General features: G+C 40.4%; 1 protein-coding gene across 2 annotated transcripts in view; it reads right to left on the reverse strand.

Annotated features, from left to right (window-relative positions):
- Positions 1-84: 84 nt before the first annotated feature.
- Positions 85-17,314, reverse strand: part of TNPO3 (transportin 3) — an 89,261-nt gene continuing 72,031 nt past the window's right edge. For both annotated transcript variants that reach the window (XM_059171813.1, XM_059171814.1), the window contains 5 exons: positions 16,525-16,681; positions 14,754-14,921; positions 10,193-10,305; positions 2,815-2,906; positions 85-1,249 (listed from right to left, as the gene is read on the reverse strand). In XM_059171813.1, coding sequence (XP_059027796.1) covers positions 2,846-2,906; positions 10,193-10,305; positions 14,754-14,921; positions 16,525-16,681 — 499 coding nt within the window. In that variant the 3' untranslated portion in view covers positions 85-1,249; positions 2,815-2,845. The remainder of the gene's footprint in view (positions 1,250-2,814; positions 2,907-10,192; positions 10,306-14,753; positions 14,922-16,524; positions 16,682-17,314) is intronic.

Raw genomic sequence — 17,314 nt, forward strand, 5'->3', positions numbered from 1 at the left:
TAAGGGCTGAGACTGCTCGCTCACGTTGTGTAGCCATCATTTCAGAGCTCTGAGGAAGTGAAAGGAAGGAGAAACAAACACTGATTAAATTTTAAAAATTTATTGTTTTCTTTTCTTTCCTTTTTTTTTTTTTTGTTGTTGTTGTTGCTGTTGATTTGTTCTTGAGATGGCTACAACACCAGACAGAACAGTGCCCTCAAATCTAATGCCTATGCAGGGCTGCAACTCCATTAAAACAGTACGATCTGGTTTGGGCTTCCCTCCCCCGCCTCACTCCCCCAACGAAGTCAAATAATTTCCACATTTTTTTTTAGTAAAATACAGTTAGCCCTGTAAACACTTTCCCCCATAATCCCCTCTTTTTTGTCTTCTCTCATTTCTGTGGGTGAAAAATTAACTAAAAAACACAACAATCTTTTAAAAAAACCCTAAAACTTAGAATATACATTTATATCCCACTCACCCTAATTTTGGCTCTTCTCTCCAAGGCTGATGATAACCCCAATGTGGACTGGAAATGGACTGAGAGACTGGATAGGGTCAGGGCTGGGAATATGCATGAATTTTGGCCCTGGCAGGTCCCAGTATTACTGATGTGACCATGATATAAAACGAACAGGCTCCTCCTTGTTGGAACAACTCTAGAGGTGGGAAAAATGTTGGGAGAGTGGGAGAAATTTCTACTCACTTTTGTGAAAAGAGGAGGGGAAAGGGAAGAAGGGAGGGCGGGAGAGAAAAAGAGGAAAAAATAACAGAAAACCTTAAGAGATGATCCTGACCCTATTTCATCTGAATTCCCATTTTCCCTAAGTAAACAGTTTCTGTTTCACAAAAATTTGTACTTTTATTTCATGTGCACATGCGTGTTAGCATGTGTGGGTACGTGTGTGTGTGTGTGCGTGTCACTGCTACCAAGTGAACGTTTCAGTTATGTTTTTAGTTTAGTTTTCCTTTTTTTCCTTTTATTTCTTTAAAATTATTTTTCCTTTGAAACAAGTTCACCAGGAAACCAGCTCCCCTCCCACCACGTCGGACAGGCCGCAGCCATCTTTTTTTTAAACCGCGCTGATTTTCCCTCACACCCCCAAACAGGAACTCCTCAGGATGGCCTCGGAAGGCTAGAGTCTCTCCCTGTCTGGCGGGACGCCGTGGTGGCGGTGAAGGCCCCTCTGCCACAGTGGAGGTTTCTGATTGTGGGACACAGTCTGGTTTTTGTTTTCTTCCTGTCTTCTAATTAAAAAAGACATTCCTAACAAAAGAGAGAAGACAGTCAATAACTTTGCTTCAGGAGATAGTAAATTTCAAAGTCAAGGTAGAAGTTTTCTTATTTGCTCAGGTACCTCATTCGGTCCTCTGCTGTAAGAACTCAGCAAAAAAAAAGTTGGAGTATTTACTTGTGAATCAAGAGCGCTACGGCTCTAATGATACTGCCTGCAGTCCTTCTCTGAGTGTGCTGAGGAAACTAGGGTAATATGTTGGGGGTTAAGAGTATGCCAGTAGGTCTGGGCTGCCCACCCCAAACCAACCAGAAAATCTCCACTTCAGTCCGTTTAAATACTGCGGTTTCAGGCAAGTTTTCTGAAGGAAGACTTTGCCTATCATCTCAAGTTTAAAAATCACTGATTTAGTCTGTATGAAAGGGTACTACGTGAAAGTATGAAGTAGAGTAGTTAAAAGGACGGACTCTAGCACCAGAATACCTGTGTGTGAATTGTGGCCTATCAATTACTGACTGTACATCAAGCAAATCGTTTAACATCCTGGAACCTCTATTCCCCTACACCATGGAACTAATAATGGTAATAATGCAGAGAACCACCTGAGGATTATCTTAGTTAATACAGGCAAGTACTTAGAACAGTACCTGACACAGTTAGGGCTCCATAAATGTTAGCTATGAGTGTCCATAGCTGTCCACCAATAAGCCTGTGTGTACCAATGATACCTATTACCGATGCTGCAAAACTCAAGAATCCCAAATGGTATCACTACTCACTAAAGAAGAAAATTTAGAAATAATTTCTGGTGTGAGTGACACACTGCTGAAGAGGGGCCTTCATCCACTAACACATTAAATGACAGAAAGTACCAGTGAGGAGCTACACTTTGAGAACTGCCTCGTGGGAGAATAAATTCCGCCCAAGACCTCTAAAGGGGGTGCAGGTGCTTAAGAAAGCTGCCTTTCTTCTCTCAGTCAAGAAACTGGCACCCACATCCTAATATCCAGTTCTTCCTGTCCTCAGCTAAGATTCCTGCTTTGCTGCAGAACCAGGAGTCAGGAAGCACATGGAAAAAAACTGGTGATCAGGAGCCTTTCCTCTACCTCCTGCCTTGGGCAGAACCTGGCATTTCAGTGCTCTGATAGTAAAAGTGTTCAGAATAATCATCTTTGCTCATTAAATCTGAAAGGTCAGTTTTAGAATACTGTCACTGTAATCATGGTCTGCTTTAGGACAGCATTGTTTTCGCCAAAGTAGCCAGGTTAAAAAATACTTGTTTATTAATATTAACACACACACTTACCATCCTAAATGTAAGTAGGGGGATACAAGGAGGAATTTTTTTTTTTTGAGATCTCCTACAATAACTTTTCTACGGGGGTGAAGATGGTATCCAGACGCAGCTAACAATCATCTGGCTGCCTGGGCCCAAGCAAACCAGGGTCTTGCATTTCTTAATCTGAACAGCACTGTTTAACTGTTAAGTCTTTCCCAAACCAGCTATAGTACAAGTCCCATGATGGGCATTAAAACCTATGTCATCCCCAAGCGCTCTGAACAGCCAGGGAAAAAGCCGGGAACTGTAACCACTCACCTGGGTGACAGGCACAGTGCAGGAGTGTAAGCTATCGAAACAACCTGGTGAAGTCTCTCAAGGCCCAGCAAACTTGTTTACATTCCTCAGCACTAGAAAAAAAAAGGTAGGTTGGCCCCTGATGAGAAAGATACAATATGGTGAAAACAACCACAACACTGAGATCCACTGAGAATTATCCTAGCTCTGCTTGAAGCTCTCTCCATTGTCTCGACTGTTTCTGATCTTTCTGTAACTAAAAGGCAAATATTAACTACTGCATGTGAGAATAATTATAAGCTGTATGGTCTCTAAAAAGTAGCTGTGGAGAAAAGCTGCTTGGTTTTGATTGAATCTTGGCTCTACCACTCTTGGGCAAGTTACCAACCTGCTTTTGTTGCTGCATCTGTTTACCTACCTTACAGTGTTTAGAAGATTAAGTCAGTTCAACACTTCATTGGGAGTCCCTGACACAAACACAAGAAAGCCAGAAGGCCCAAATAAAAAAAGCAAGCATATTCTACCTAAGGCTGATAACTTTAACTCTATGAGCTGAGCTAACTTAGGTAACCTGGTTCCTCATTCTCTTCCAAAGGCAGATTTTGTTGACCAAGCCCATTTCGGCAACTAAGTCTCTATCTGTCATCCATATTCTCGTTGGAAAGGCTGCTCAGGGTTTCCTCCTGTGGGAGGTGAATGGAGAGGAGGGAGGAAAGGGTTAAGGCATGTAGAAGGAGGAAGCTGGACTTGGTCCTCAGGCAAGCACCGAAATGGGATTTAAATAGCCCAATATTCACCTGACCCTATTTTCTCAAAAGCCTCCTTTGTCTGAAACTGTCCCCGAGAAGCCAGCTGATGCCCACTTCGTTCTTTTGTGTCAGTCTTCAGAGCAGGTTTTGGTAACTAAACATGAAGCTAAGCTAAAAACAGAAGAGGAAGAACTTCCGAATATGCCCATTCTTCTGTGGTCCTCTCTCTGGCTCAGAAAAATTCAGGGACCACAGCCCATTACCTAAGATTCAATGTTAGAAGAAAGAGCTTTCTCCTTCTCATAACGTTAAACACCAGGGGAGGGAACTGCCAACACTGGTTCCACAGAAAAGTAGGTGAAAAGAGAGCTCTCTCCATAGTGCCTACGTCTAGATTTCCCTACCTATTACAAGGTCTGGAAAAATCATTAAGAACCTTGAATCAGACCCCAGGATTTGATTCAACAGAGAATCCCAGAAACTTTCTCCAGTCTCTCTCCATCCTAAAAATGTAATAAAAATGATAAAGTCTCCTGGTTTTATTGAAATTCTGCCACTTCTGAATTTAACGTGCATCAATACAACCAATACCTTCCCTCAGTCTATTTCCAAATCAATACTGACAATTAAGGAGGCAGTCGAGGAGGCGAGCACAGATCACTCATGCTTCCAATGTCACAAAGGAAGAAGATACATTATCCAAGAGAAGCCACCATGTGACATGTTATCATAAGGAACTACAACAGTAAGAAATAGTTAAACGTGAGGTAACAGTGAAGACTTAACTCCATTCTTCACCTCTCTTGTGACACAGGAGAAAAAGTGCCGAAATCAGAATGCAGGTAGAGAGAACTGTGTGAGCCAGGGTGAAAGAGCGGTAGGCTGGTATCCTGAGTCAGCTCAGCTCTCTTCCAGTCCTGTCAGCAACTACTCTGGCGTCCAGAGCCTCAGCCAAATGTTTAATGTGTCCTTTACTAGGCCCAAAGAAGTGGATTTAAAAAAACCCAAAAACCAAACAACTATTTTCTGTTTTCCGCCTCAGTCCTTCTGGCATTTATTTCCCATTTCATCTCACTGCATTCGCTGGGGCGCATGGGTGGCTCAGTTGGTTGGGCGTCTCTGCCTTCACCTCAGGTCATGATTCCAGAGTCCTGGGATGGAGCCCCTCATCGGGATCCCTGTTTCTCCCTCTCTCCCCTGCTCACACTCTATCTCTTGCAATCTCTCTCACTCTCAAATAAATAAAATCTTAAAAAAAAAAAAAAAAAAAAGTTCTAAAAAAAAGAAAAAGAAAATGGCCACTATTTTTCTAGATTCTATTTTCTGGCTTCTATTTCCCCAACCCCGATCCTTTTGCCATATTTCTGAATACATTTATGGTGACCATCTCAAGCTCCATAATCCTAATGGTGTGCTGAGAAATACAGCCCTTCTCACCTAATGTTCATGGATATTGCAGAGTAACCGAGCTCTAACTAACGACATGAACAAGAAGACACCCCAACCTGGCTTCTAACTCTAGAGTCAATGCTTCCTTTATTCAACGTCTTCTGACCTTGAGATTCTCATGCTGGTGTTAAGAATCCAAGAATAAATATCAACACAGAGAAATGGGAAATGATGGCAGGATTTCTTCTAGTCATAATCAGTAGTGTTTGGAGAGGAAGAATGATGTTTCAGAATGAAAAACCTCAGCTTTCTTCAAGTTGACCAACGAAAAATGTTAGGGAATTAATTACCAGCACCATTTGAAAAACAGGCTTGGACTTGCTGAAATGAAACTGAACCAGTTTGCCCTCCCTGTTAGAATGGCAAACAAAGCAGCACGTTGAGACAGGAATTACAGGACCTTACAACCAAAAGGGAGACTGAGTCATGCATGGAACAGAAGGTTCAAGAGCAAAACTCGTACTAGAGAAAGAGAATTACTACAAGGAGGTGAGCAATCTCAAAGCTTTTCTCTAGTACCTCGACATTACCTCTTCTGTTCATTTCCCAGCACCATGTCATCACAGCATACTATAGGAGGAGCTGCAAAACTTGTTCCACAGTGGGAGATCAAGTAGGCCAGGTTGCCGGTGCACCTTATTTCCCAACATCACAGGGCAAAGATCACAGGAATTTTTTTTGTAACCTTGCGCTATTGGGTTCCTTTCTGTGCCACTTAATTTTCCTTAAATGGGGGAATATCCATGACTTTTCATACTTATTCTACAGTTCTACCCATCATAGACTAGTTCAGATAAGGGAATACAGGTTTGGTGGATACTTATTCTAGAATGTGTGGGTGGTTGCCTTAGAGCTGGCAGGAGACATGCTCCAGCTAGCTCTGCAAATGCATTAACAACATTCCAGCAGGTTCTTTTCCAAGGAGAAAGTTAACATTCACTGATCACCTACTACATACCAAATCTTTAGATTTCCACTTGATATCTCATAATAACCCCTTATGAGTAAGAGAGGTAGTACTAACCCTATTTTACAGATGAATAGGCCAAGGTTCAGCAAGTAGCAAGATTTATGCCAATATCCCTAACGCTAACCCTAGTTCTTTGAGGGTTCTCTCCAGGCTTCCATTTGCTTTAAGGAAATTACAGCCAATATGATCCTGACCAATACTAGATGGAAAAGAATAGAACAGAAGCAGAAAGATGCTACTACACTCTTTTCCCTGAGACTGCTTAGAGATAGAATACTACTACTGGAAAGATTCACCGTAAAAAAAAAGTAAAATAATTTTGTAAAGTCATCCCACTCTATATACACCTACCTAGAGAAGGGGAAATTCCCTTCTAGCAAAATATATCATGAAAGTAGTCACATGCCATTTTTTTGGTCATGCATGTCACTTGATCTATGGCCAAAAATCAGTTGCTTCTGGGACATGAAGTTAAGCCACTTTTAGTAAGCTACAAAATAACAGCACTCATAGGTTTGGAATTTTAACAAATTCTTTAGCAAAATTATTGAAGAGACTCTGGGAGATGAGAAAATAAGCCATTCTGGAAAGTAAGATTAAGAAATTAAGTCTCAGAAAAGACGATCAGTTATTGAACCACCACCTACAATCTGTCCCCCCCACTTTTGCCCGTTTACTTTTTTTTTTTTTTTAAGATTTTATTTATTTATTTGACAGAGAGAGATCACAAGTAAGCAGAGAGGCAGGCAGAGAGAGAGAGAGAGAGAGGGAAGCAGGCTCCCTGCCGAGCAGAGAGCCCGATGCGGGACTCGATCCCAGGACCCTGAGATCATGACCTGAGCCGAAGGCAGCGGCTTAATCCATTGAGCCACCCAGGCGCCCCTGCCTGTTTACTTTTTAAAAGATTTTATTTATTTGAGAGAGAGGGCATGTGCGAGAGAGAAAAAGAGAAAGAGCACACACGTGCACAACCAGGGGGAGGGGCCGAGGACAAGGGACAAGCAGTCTCCCCACTGAGCATGAAGCTGAGGAGACTGGGAGATCATGACCTGAGCTGAAGTCAGATGCTTAATGGACTGAGCCACTCAGGCGTCTCTCTCCTCTTTTTAAAAACTAGGTCTGGTTTTAATTATAAATGTATACCACATGCTTAGGAAAAAAAAGGAAACTATTATAGAAAGTTATGAAATAAAAACTGAAAGTCCCATCCTGGTCCCAGTTGTCTTCAGAAATTTACTATGCATATATATAACAAATATAATAAAACAGCTTTTAAAAGTGCAAGCTTGGGACGCCTGGGTGGCTCAGTTGGTTAAGCTGCTGCCTTCGGCTCAGGTCATGATCCCAGCGTCCTGGGATCGAGTCCCACATCGGGCTCCTTGCTTGGCAGGGAGCCTGCTTCTCCCTCTGCCTCTGCCTGCCACTCTGTCTGCCTGTGCTTGCTCTCGCTTCTCTATGACAAATAAATAAAATAATAAATAAATAAATAAATAAATAAAAGTGCAAGCTGGTTCATTTACAACAGCATCAAAAAGAATGTAACACTGAAAGAAATTAAAGACCCCCCCAAAAAAAACCCCAAAGACCTCTCCTGTTCATGGACTGGAAGACTTAATTTTGTTAGGACATCAATACTACTCAATAGATTCAATGTAACTGCTATCAAAAATCCTGACCTTTTTTGTGAAAATAGGAAAATATATCCTAAAATTCATATGGAATCTCAAAAGACCCCAAATATTCCAAATAATCTTAAACAAGGAACAAAGTTGGGGGTCTCACATTTCCCAATTTCAAAATTATTACAAAGCCATGGTAATCAAAACAATATGGTACTGACATAAAGACAGACATGGAGATCAGTGGAATAGAGCAAAAGGCCCCAAAATCAATCCCTCACATATATGGTAAAATGATTTTTTTTTTTTAAGATTTTATTTATTTGACAGAGAGAGGTCACAAGTAAGCAGAGAGGCAGGCAGAGCAAGAGGGGGAAGCAGGCTCCCCGCTGAGCAGAGAGCCCGATGTGGGCCTCGATCGCAGGACCCCGAGATCATGACCTGAGCCAAAGGCAGAGGCCTAACCCACTGAGCCACCCAGGGGTCCAGTAAAATGATTTTTTTTTTTTAAAGATTTTATTTATTTGTCAGAGAGAGAGCGGGAGAGAGAGCAAGCACAGACAGACAGAATGGCAGGCAGAGGCAGAGGGAGAAGCAGGCTCCCTGCCGAGCAAGGAGCCCGATGTGGGACTTGATCCCAGGATACAGGGATCATGACTTAGCAGAAGGCAGCTCCTTAACCAACTGAGCCACCCAGGCATCCCCCAGTAAAATGATTTTTAGTAAGGGTGCCAAGACCACTCAGTGGGGAAAAGAACACTACTGGAAATTCTTTTCAATCCAAAGGAACTGAAAACAAGGTCTTTTTTTTTAAAGGTGGGGAGGGGCAGAGAGGAGAGAATCTTAAGGAGGCTCCATGCCCAGCAGAGCCAGCCCAACGCAGGGCTTGATCTCACAACCCTGAGATCATGACCTGAGTAGAAATCAAACGTTGGGACACCTGACTGAGCCACATAGGCACCCTGAATGCAGGGTCCTGAAGAGATATTTGTAAACCCATGTTCACAGCACAGCATTACTTACAACAGTCAAGAGGTAGAAGCAATCCAAATGTCCACCAATGGATGAATGAATAAATATAATGTGGTACATACATAAAGTGGAATGTTATTCAGCCTTAAAAAGGAAAGAAATTCTGAACACACACTACAGCACAGATGAACCTTGAGAACATTCAGAGAGTCACAAAAGGATAAACACCGTATGACTTCACTCATAAACAGAAAGTAGAGTATGACTGCTGGGGAATGGGAGTTGCTGTTTTATGGGTATAGTTTCAGTTTTATAAGATGAAAAAAATTCTGGAAATTGCACAACAGTGTGAATATACTTAACACTACTGAACAGTATACTTGAGAACAGTTAAAATGATAAATTCTATGTGTATTTTATCACAGTAAGAAAGTTAAAAAAAATTATCAGGACAAGTTGGGTTATATGATACTGTTATTTTTTCCATTTATAATATACCTTACATATATTTCTGTATCATGACACTTAATATTCTTGCTCCTTCTCTTCCAGTGCCTACTCATTTAGTTATACTCTGTTAATTATTTAACCATTTTCTATTAATGAGCAATTAGAGTATTTCCAGTGTTTTTCACTATTACCAAACCTTACTCAACATTCATTCTTGGACCTGAAAGTCATTCCACTACTATATGAATATAAGCCAATGCCTAAAATTTAGGCAAAATTCTAGGGATTCTAGATATATATAAAGGTATATGAGAGGGCAAGGTAGCAAACAGTTACAAAACACACTTTAACTTACTACCATTAACACTTAATAGCCATAAAAATCTCATAACCTTTGAGTAAGTGATTGTATTTTAAGGAAAACAGTCAAAAGAAGGAAAAGGCTAGAGTTTTAATATTACCCATAATACTAAAAAAATAACTGAAATGTCTACTAATAGAGGCACTGTATGGAAATTAAGCAACACCTTTTTGGTTATAAAGCAGTAATTAGGAAGACTATGTAGCTACACTTAAAATGGTAACTATGTTCACAATAAAAAATATACTAATGTATACTTAACATTTTAACTAAGCTGTGAACAAGCAGCTCATGGACTCAATGCATCTCAGAGAGATACTCTGTTTGGCCTGCATGAAATTAAACTTCAGTATCTTCAGGCACAGTGAAAATTTTCCAATTCACTGCAGTTTACATCATGTATGTTTTACAACTAATGCTTCACCTACTCACATCTGCGTTCCTGACCTCTGAATACAGAAGAGAACAGAAGACTTCAGAAAGATAAAGACAGATCCTGTGAAGAGTAGCAGGCTGATGAATGCCTTTTTCTTCTGGAAGAAATAATGCTTCCACTTACCCATTAAGACCTTATACCAGTTAATAAATTTGCACAGTAAAACTGATGTACACCTATACAGCATGGTGGTATTTCCCCTCAGATTGGTTTCTAATGTCAAGTTATGCAATTCAGTGCTAAACAGACAAACTGTGAATTAATGAAGGCACCCAAGAAACATACTCCTGGGTAAATTTGGTATTAGAAACGAAGATATATTTTTTCTGCACACCCATTTCTGTTTATATTAAAAAAAAAGCAACAAAACCAGAAAAGTCCCCCATCACTCACCTAGTGACTTGTTTGTGGAAATCTGTAAGTTGTTTGTGTGTCACTGTGACTGCTCCCACGGTTGTCTCCTTTGGCAAACCTTTCAAGGAGTTCTCTAACCATCGACAGAAAGTCTGTGCAGAGAAACAGTAAGAGTTTTGAGAGAAGGCAGGACTTACTCAACTGGACCCTACAAGTAATAACAAAACCTACAGGCTTTTCTTAGCACCATCAGCTCTTCCAGATTTGGAAGTAAGTAAAGGAATTAACAAAAGCACTTCTATCTTTAGGCCTTCCAACCCTCTGGGGTTTGGAACAGTCTACAAAGGTAAACCTAGACTTCCCATCAAAGGTGTGGCAGGCATCATTTCAGCAAGCCCTTCTCTACCTTAGAAGTGAAGTCTCTTCTGGATGAGACTATTGCTCTGTTTCTGTCATTAAACTTCTGTAATACTTCAAAAATTAAACAGCTGCCAGAAAACTCTATAGAGTGTACAGATCAAAGGCAACCTAGAGCAAAAGTTCAGTACCACAAAGAGTAAGAACAAAAAGTATAGTTAAGTAAACTTGTCAAAGAATATATATAAAAATATATAGTATGAATTGAGGATCAAAAGGATTTTAAGGTCAACTCTCAGTAGAATATTCATATGCAGTCAGCTCCTTTGTGATGCCTGCCTGTTCTCTGGGTCAGAAAATTTTGTTGCTCACTCTGGTTTGCTATTTAATAAAATACTATTGGGGCACCTGGGTGGCTCAGTGGGTTCAGCTACTGCCTTCGGCTGGGGTCATGATCTCACGGTCCTGGGATCAAGCCCCGAATTGGGCTCTCTGCTCACTGTTTCTCTTTCTCATGCTCCCTCTGTGCTCTTCCACTCGCTCTCAAAAAAATAAATTTTAAAAATCTCTTTAAAAAAATAAATAAAAGAATACTATTGGGGTGCCTGGATGGCTCAGTGGGTTGAGCATCCCACTCTTGGTTTCGGTTCAGGTCATGATCTGATGGGTTGTGGGATCCAATGCTCAACAGGGTGTCTGCTTGGGATTCTCTTTTTCTCCCTCTGCCCCTCCCCCGACTTGCATACTCTCTCTCTCTCAAATAAATCCTTTCAAAAAATGTTGTAAAAGAATATTATTTACATCTAGGGGCGCCTGGGTGGCTCAGTGGGTTAAGCCTCTACCTTTGGCTCAGGTCATGATCCCAGGGGCCTGGGATCGAGTCCTGCATAGGGCTCTCTGCTCAGCAGGGAGCCTGCTTCTCCTCATCTCTCTCTCTGTCTGTCTCTCTGCCTATTTGTGATCTCTCTCTCTGTCAAATAAATAAATAAAATCTTTAAAAAAAAAAAAAAAGAATATTATTTACATCTAAGCATAGTCTCTTTATGGCTTTTAAATGCACAAAAACTGTCTATCCCTCCCTCCCCACTCCTTCCTCTTCAAACTAAAAATCAAATCTAGAGACTTCCTCTGGCTTATTTTCAGTTGAACCCTTCCTTCTTTGAGCTAGCTCTAATTTTCCATGCCTTTCTTAAGTAGGGTGTACACTTTGGTTGTAGTTTTCAGCAATAAAATAACCTTTACAACTAAATTGTTTTACATTATATATTCCATTATGTTAATTTATAGTAACAAACTGGAGCAAAAGTAAATATTACATTATAAATGCTTAAGAAGTACTGCATAATTCTCCAAATGTTGCCCCCCAAGGAAGCTAACACTCTACTAAGACAAACAAGGAGGGGCAAGAGATTCAGGAAGAACCCTTACTTGATACAAGTTTTGGCATCCAAAATAGCCTGTGAGTTAACTACAATGTAGCCCCAAACAAGAACATTAAGAAATGAAACTAAAAAGCAAAATTAATCAGCTAGCACACAAAGGAATCTCAGAAATCTGGTTGAAAACATGAATAAATTTGCCACTGATGGGTATCCAACAAAGAAGTAAAGGTTTATTTATTTATTTATTTTTAAGATTTTATTTATTTGACAGATCACAAGTAGGCAGAGAGGCAGGCAGAGAGAGAAGGAAGCAGGCTCCCCGCTGAGCAGAGAGCCTGATGCAGGGCTCGATCCCAGGTCCCTGGGATCATGACCCGAGCCGAAGGCAGAGGCTTTAATCCACTGAGCCACCCAGGCGCCCCAGAAGTAAGGGTTTAAATAGTATATTTGAGTCATGTGACAAAGCTGATATGCCATCTTCTATTGAAAAAATCCCTGTGTTCACTTTTGAAAATGGCATGATTAAGAAAGTGCTCAAGAATGCAAATTTTCTTTTAGCCTTCTATCCCTAGAATTTCAATCAGTTTACAGGGTATGGACAACCCGTATTTATTTAAAAGTTCCTCTACAAAAATTCAGTTGTAAGCTGATGTTCATAGAAAACAATCACTTTACACTGCTTGACACCCATTCTGTAGGTATCTATCTATATCATAAACACTTAGAAGCCCATGGATACCTGGTTTCTGTTCCTGCCTCAACTTGCTGTTCTAATTTTCTTCCTCTGTTACCACTTAACCTTATGTTTACCACTTAATAAAAATTAAGAATATTTTTATTTTTTTAAAGTTTTTTTTTGTTTTAATCCACTTATTTGAGACAGAGAGGAAGAAAACAAGCGGGAGGAAGGTCAGAGGGAGAGAGAGATGCAGACACCCTCTGCTGAGCAGGGAGCTCCACATGGGACTCGATCCCAGTACCCCGAGGATCATAACCTGAGCCAAAGGTAGCTGCTTAACCAACTGAAGTCACCCAGGTGCACCAAGAATGTTTTATAAAGTTAAATTTACATAAGTTTTCTGCCACCTGGGAACCAAATATGCTTGTAAAAAAGTAACAGTACAGAAATTTTATTTCTCAGGTAAAGGACCTTTTTTTTTTTTTTTTTAATTATTTATTTATTTGACAGGCAGAGATCCAAGTAGGCAGAGAGGCAGGCAGAGAGAGAGAGAGAGAGAGAGGGGAGGAAGCAGGTTCCCTGCTGAGCAGAGAGCCCGACACAGGGTTCGATCCCAGGACCCTTATCATGACCTGAGCTGAAGGCAGAGGCCTTAACCCACCAGTGCCACCCAGGAACCCCAGGTCAAGGACTTTTGTAATCAAACTTGTTGGCGCTCAGGGGTTCACTGAGTACTTTCTTTAGAAAAACACAAAAATACAGCCATATTAGATTAAAACAAGAACATGCTGAACAACTAGGGAACTGCAGGTACTATTCATTCCTGAAGCACTGAGCTTACATGGAAGAACTGCAGAGCTACCTGACGAAACCAGAGATCACACAGGAGCCTCACGAGTTTGATATAGAAGAAATAGGGGTGCCTGGTGGCACAGTCAGTTAAACGTCCAACTCTTGGTTGGGCTCAGGTCGTGAGGCTGAGCCATGTTGCGCTCTGCACTCAGCTCAGAGTCTGAGATTCTTTCTCCTTCTTCCTCTGCCCTTCCTATTCATGCCCCCCCCCCAATAAATAATATCTTAAAACAACAACAACAACAATTAAAAGTTCATGCGGCTGTTCTGGAAGATAAACCTAAAGAAAATGTAGAAATTTATCAAGCATCTGCCCTGCACGTGACCACCTTTCGTTTCAGCCAAAGATCAAGTAAAAGCATATGCTCACTAGAACAATATAATCTAATCACTGAATTTTGGAGATAACACACAAATCCAAGGAAGAACTTTTGGCTCAGTACATCAGAATCTAACACTAGAAGTGTACTCTGCTTTGTGAAACTACTGAAGTTGAGGCTAACAACTGTCATCAATGATACAAAGCAAGAGACAACATTAAGATATATATGGACTTAAAATTTACAATAAACTTGTGCATCTGGATTTTTCTGTGGTTCTGGAAGATAGCTTACTTTAACTAGAACCAACTGTGCACTTTTCTAAACTGCTTTTGTATTAATATTAAAAACTATAAATCCTATTTAAAAAATAATGTATAAGCTATATATACTTTACCACTATGCTCAAAACTTCCACGCAGTACACATAACCTCATTTATGATCATGGCCCAGTAATGAAATTACTTGGACATTACTGGATAGCCTAAAAAAACCTTCCATGCTCAGGTGATAAATGACCTGGATCAAGAACTGAAACAAGATGCAAATTAATCCAAAGGAGAAATCCAAGTGTATATTGTGAGCTGATTTTCTGCTTCTTTATCCCCAAATGCTCTGGTGAGACTTATTACTAAGGAAAACCATACAATGTTACCTAAGGAGCTTGGAGTGAATTCCCTTCTTGAATAACCTATACCACTATGTAACTGATATATGGGCACCTCTTACAAAAGAACAACAAGTTACTCACTGGCCAGCCACACAGCTGAATTCCATGCTTAGTATTCGATAATATAAACCCTATGACAGTGACACGAACATGCTTTTAAAAACCTAATAATGCATTACTGGCCTTCTATAGGCCCCTTCATCTAATAATTAAACTTAGCAATATGGCTAGATTAGGTACCATGGAGATACAACAGAGGTGGTTTCAAAGTTATAGTCTGCCTCCAGGAACCAAAGTTTAAGGACTGTGAGAATGGATTCTTCATGAAAACAATCTTACCGGTCTGTCAACCTGCATGATCTCCCAAAGGACTTCAGCCACATCTGGCAGGGTATAGGGAGGGAGACAAAAGCAGCATGTGTGGAGCAACTGGCTTACAAGTTGCTGTCCAAGCTGGTTCATCACCTGTCCAATAAGTTCTTTCCGTAATTCAAAATCTTCTTCATGCTGTAAGGAAACAAGAGCAAAAGGTGAATTCTAATTTCAACTCTCCACTCTAATAATTCCTCCTTCCTGGAAAAAGAAGTATATATAATACATAACAGCAAGATTTAAAGACTCCACTAAAATGCTAAGGAAGAAAATATTAAAAGTTTAGTATCAAGGAAATGGGCATGGATTTCAGCTGAGATTAACCTTAACCTTTAGAATAGACAGCAGAAGAGAAACAATGACTAAAGATTGCAGGTAGCAGTTTTAATTATTTTTCATAGAAAAATGTGTTCCTATTTCCTTTTTTAAAACCAAGCGAATAAATAAGTACGTCTATCAGATACCTAATCTTTTCTATAAAAAAAAAAACCCACAACAAAAAACCCTTATTTTCTTCTTGGCACAGAATATACATTGGTACTTCTTGAATATACACTAGAATATACAAATATTTCTAATATCTTGGAAAAAATAACTTTTTATAAACTGCTTTTCACATCTAGTTTTCTTCTTTCTCCTTTATGACCAAACTTCTTAAATAATTAGCCCATTAACACAGTTGCTTTTTTCTTCACCATTCTCTATTAACCTTAAATAGACTCTATTCCACATTTAGCCAAATCTACCTTTGAAAATTTTGTGGGGCATCTGGGTGGCTCAGTGGGTTAAGCCTCTGCCTTCCGCTCAGGTCATGATCTCAGGGTCCTGGATTGAGCCCCACACATCGGGCTCTCTGATCAGCAGAGAGCCTACCTATCCCATCATCCCCTCACCTGCCTTTCTGCCTACCTGTGATCTCTGTCAAATAAATAAATAAAATCTTTTAAAAAAAGAAAGAAAGAAAACTTTGTGAGCCATTTTACTACTCCAGCCAACTAGGTCTCTTAATTGTCTAACGTACTTAGTACTATCCTTTCTCTATGATTTATGCCCCAGTTAAGACTGTCGTCCCCTCTCTAATCCATCCAAATTCTACCTACATCGGATGGGCCCGGTGAAGTCCATCTTCTTCCAGAAATCAATCCCAACCCACTTCTGACCAAGGAGCTTTCTTTCCTCTGATCTCATAGCAGTCATGACTTTTATCACTCTTTGGCAATCAAATATTGCCTTCTTATTGTTACTTAAATCTTTTTAACTCTGTTTATCTGTAAACAGATAAGTAAACAGATAAATCTGTTCTACTAAATCCTGGGTGATTTAAGGGAGCAGAAATACTTTCAGACTGTTTCATATAGCTTTTAGCACTTAGTAAAGGCTGTCTGAAATCTAATAGTTAATGTTTTGGTTAGTGAATGGTATGTACCTACCAATATAGATCAATTAAGGAAAATCTGGTTTTCCCCTAAGAAATGAGGAAAAGATATAAAAAGGTGATAAGGGGGGGGCGCCTGGGTGGCTCAGGGGGTTAAGCCACTGCATCCAGCTCAGGTCATGATCTCAGGGTCCTGGGATAGAGTCCCATATAGGGCTCTCTGCTCAGCAGGGAGCCTGTTTCCCTCTTTCTCTCTCTGCCCGCCTCTCTGCCTACTTGTGATCTCTGTCAAATAAATAAATAAAAGCTTTAAAAAAAAAGGTGATAAGGTACAAAGTAGAAAGGTACAGTGTTTATACTTACATCATTGGCTACCCCTGTATGGATAAGGTCTCGCAGGAACCTCATGACACTGCAATTGGCATCCCGGTGGTCCAGGGTAGTAGAGGCAATGGCCCACTGCAAGATAGGGATGACCACTTGGCTCCTCAGCAAGGTGACAGGGCTGCGCTGAATAAACCTGGTGTTTTGGAAAGACAGGCTAGGTATAAATGAAAGGATTAGGCTCCAAAGCAGCCAGAGTAAAAGGCAAAACAATGGATGGAGACAAAAAGATCAGTGGTTGCTAGAGGTTAGAAGGTGAGGGACAGTTGAACAGGAGGAATACATTGATTTTTAGTGTATTAGAACTATTCCATATGATATTATAATGGTAGATACATGCATTATACATCTGTCCAAATCCACAGAAGGTACACCACCAAGAGTGAATCCCACTCTTGTGTCAACTCTAATGTCAACTATGGACTTTGGATGATAATAACATGTTAATACAGGTTCATCAATTCCAACAGACTACTCTGGTGGGGGATGTAAATAGTGAGGGAGGCCGTGGGGTTGTGCGGGGTAGAGCAGGGGTATACAGGAACTCTCTAAACTTTCCACTCAATACCCTACAAGGTTATAGACCCTTTAACATACATGGAGACTCTCCACAAAAAAGACACAGCATTTTCCAAATTTACTTCATAATGCTTATCTAGCAAGAGCATCTCAGGGATGTTTTTCAAGTAACACACACTGGGTAAACAGGGACTGGAGTCTACCCAAGGTTCTCTCGTATCAACAACAACAATAACAACAACAAAGGTGT

Source organism: Mustela lutreola, chromosome 4, assembly GCF_030435805.1.
Source record: "Mustela lutreola isolate mMusLut2 chromosome 4, mMusLut2.pri, whole genome shotgun sequence".
NCBI classification, from domain to species: Eukaryota; Metazoa; Chordata; class Mammalia; order Carnivora; family Mustelidae; genus Mustela; species Mustela lutreola.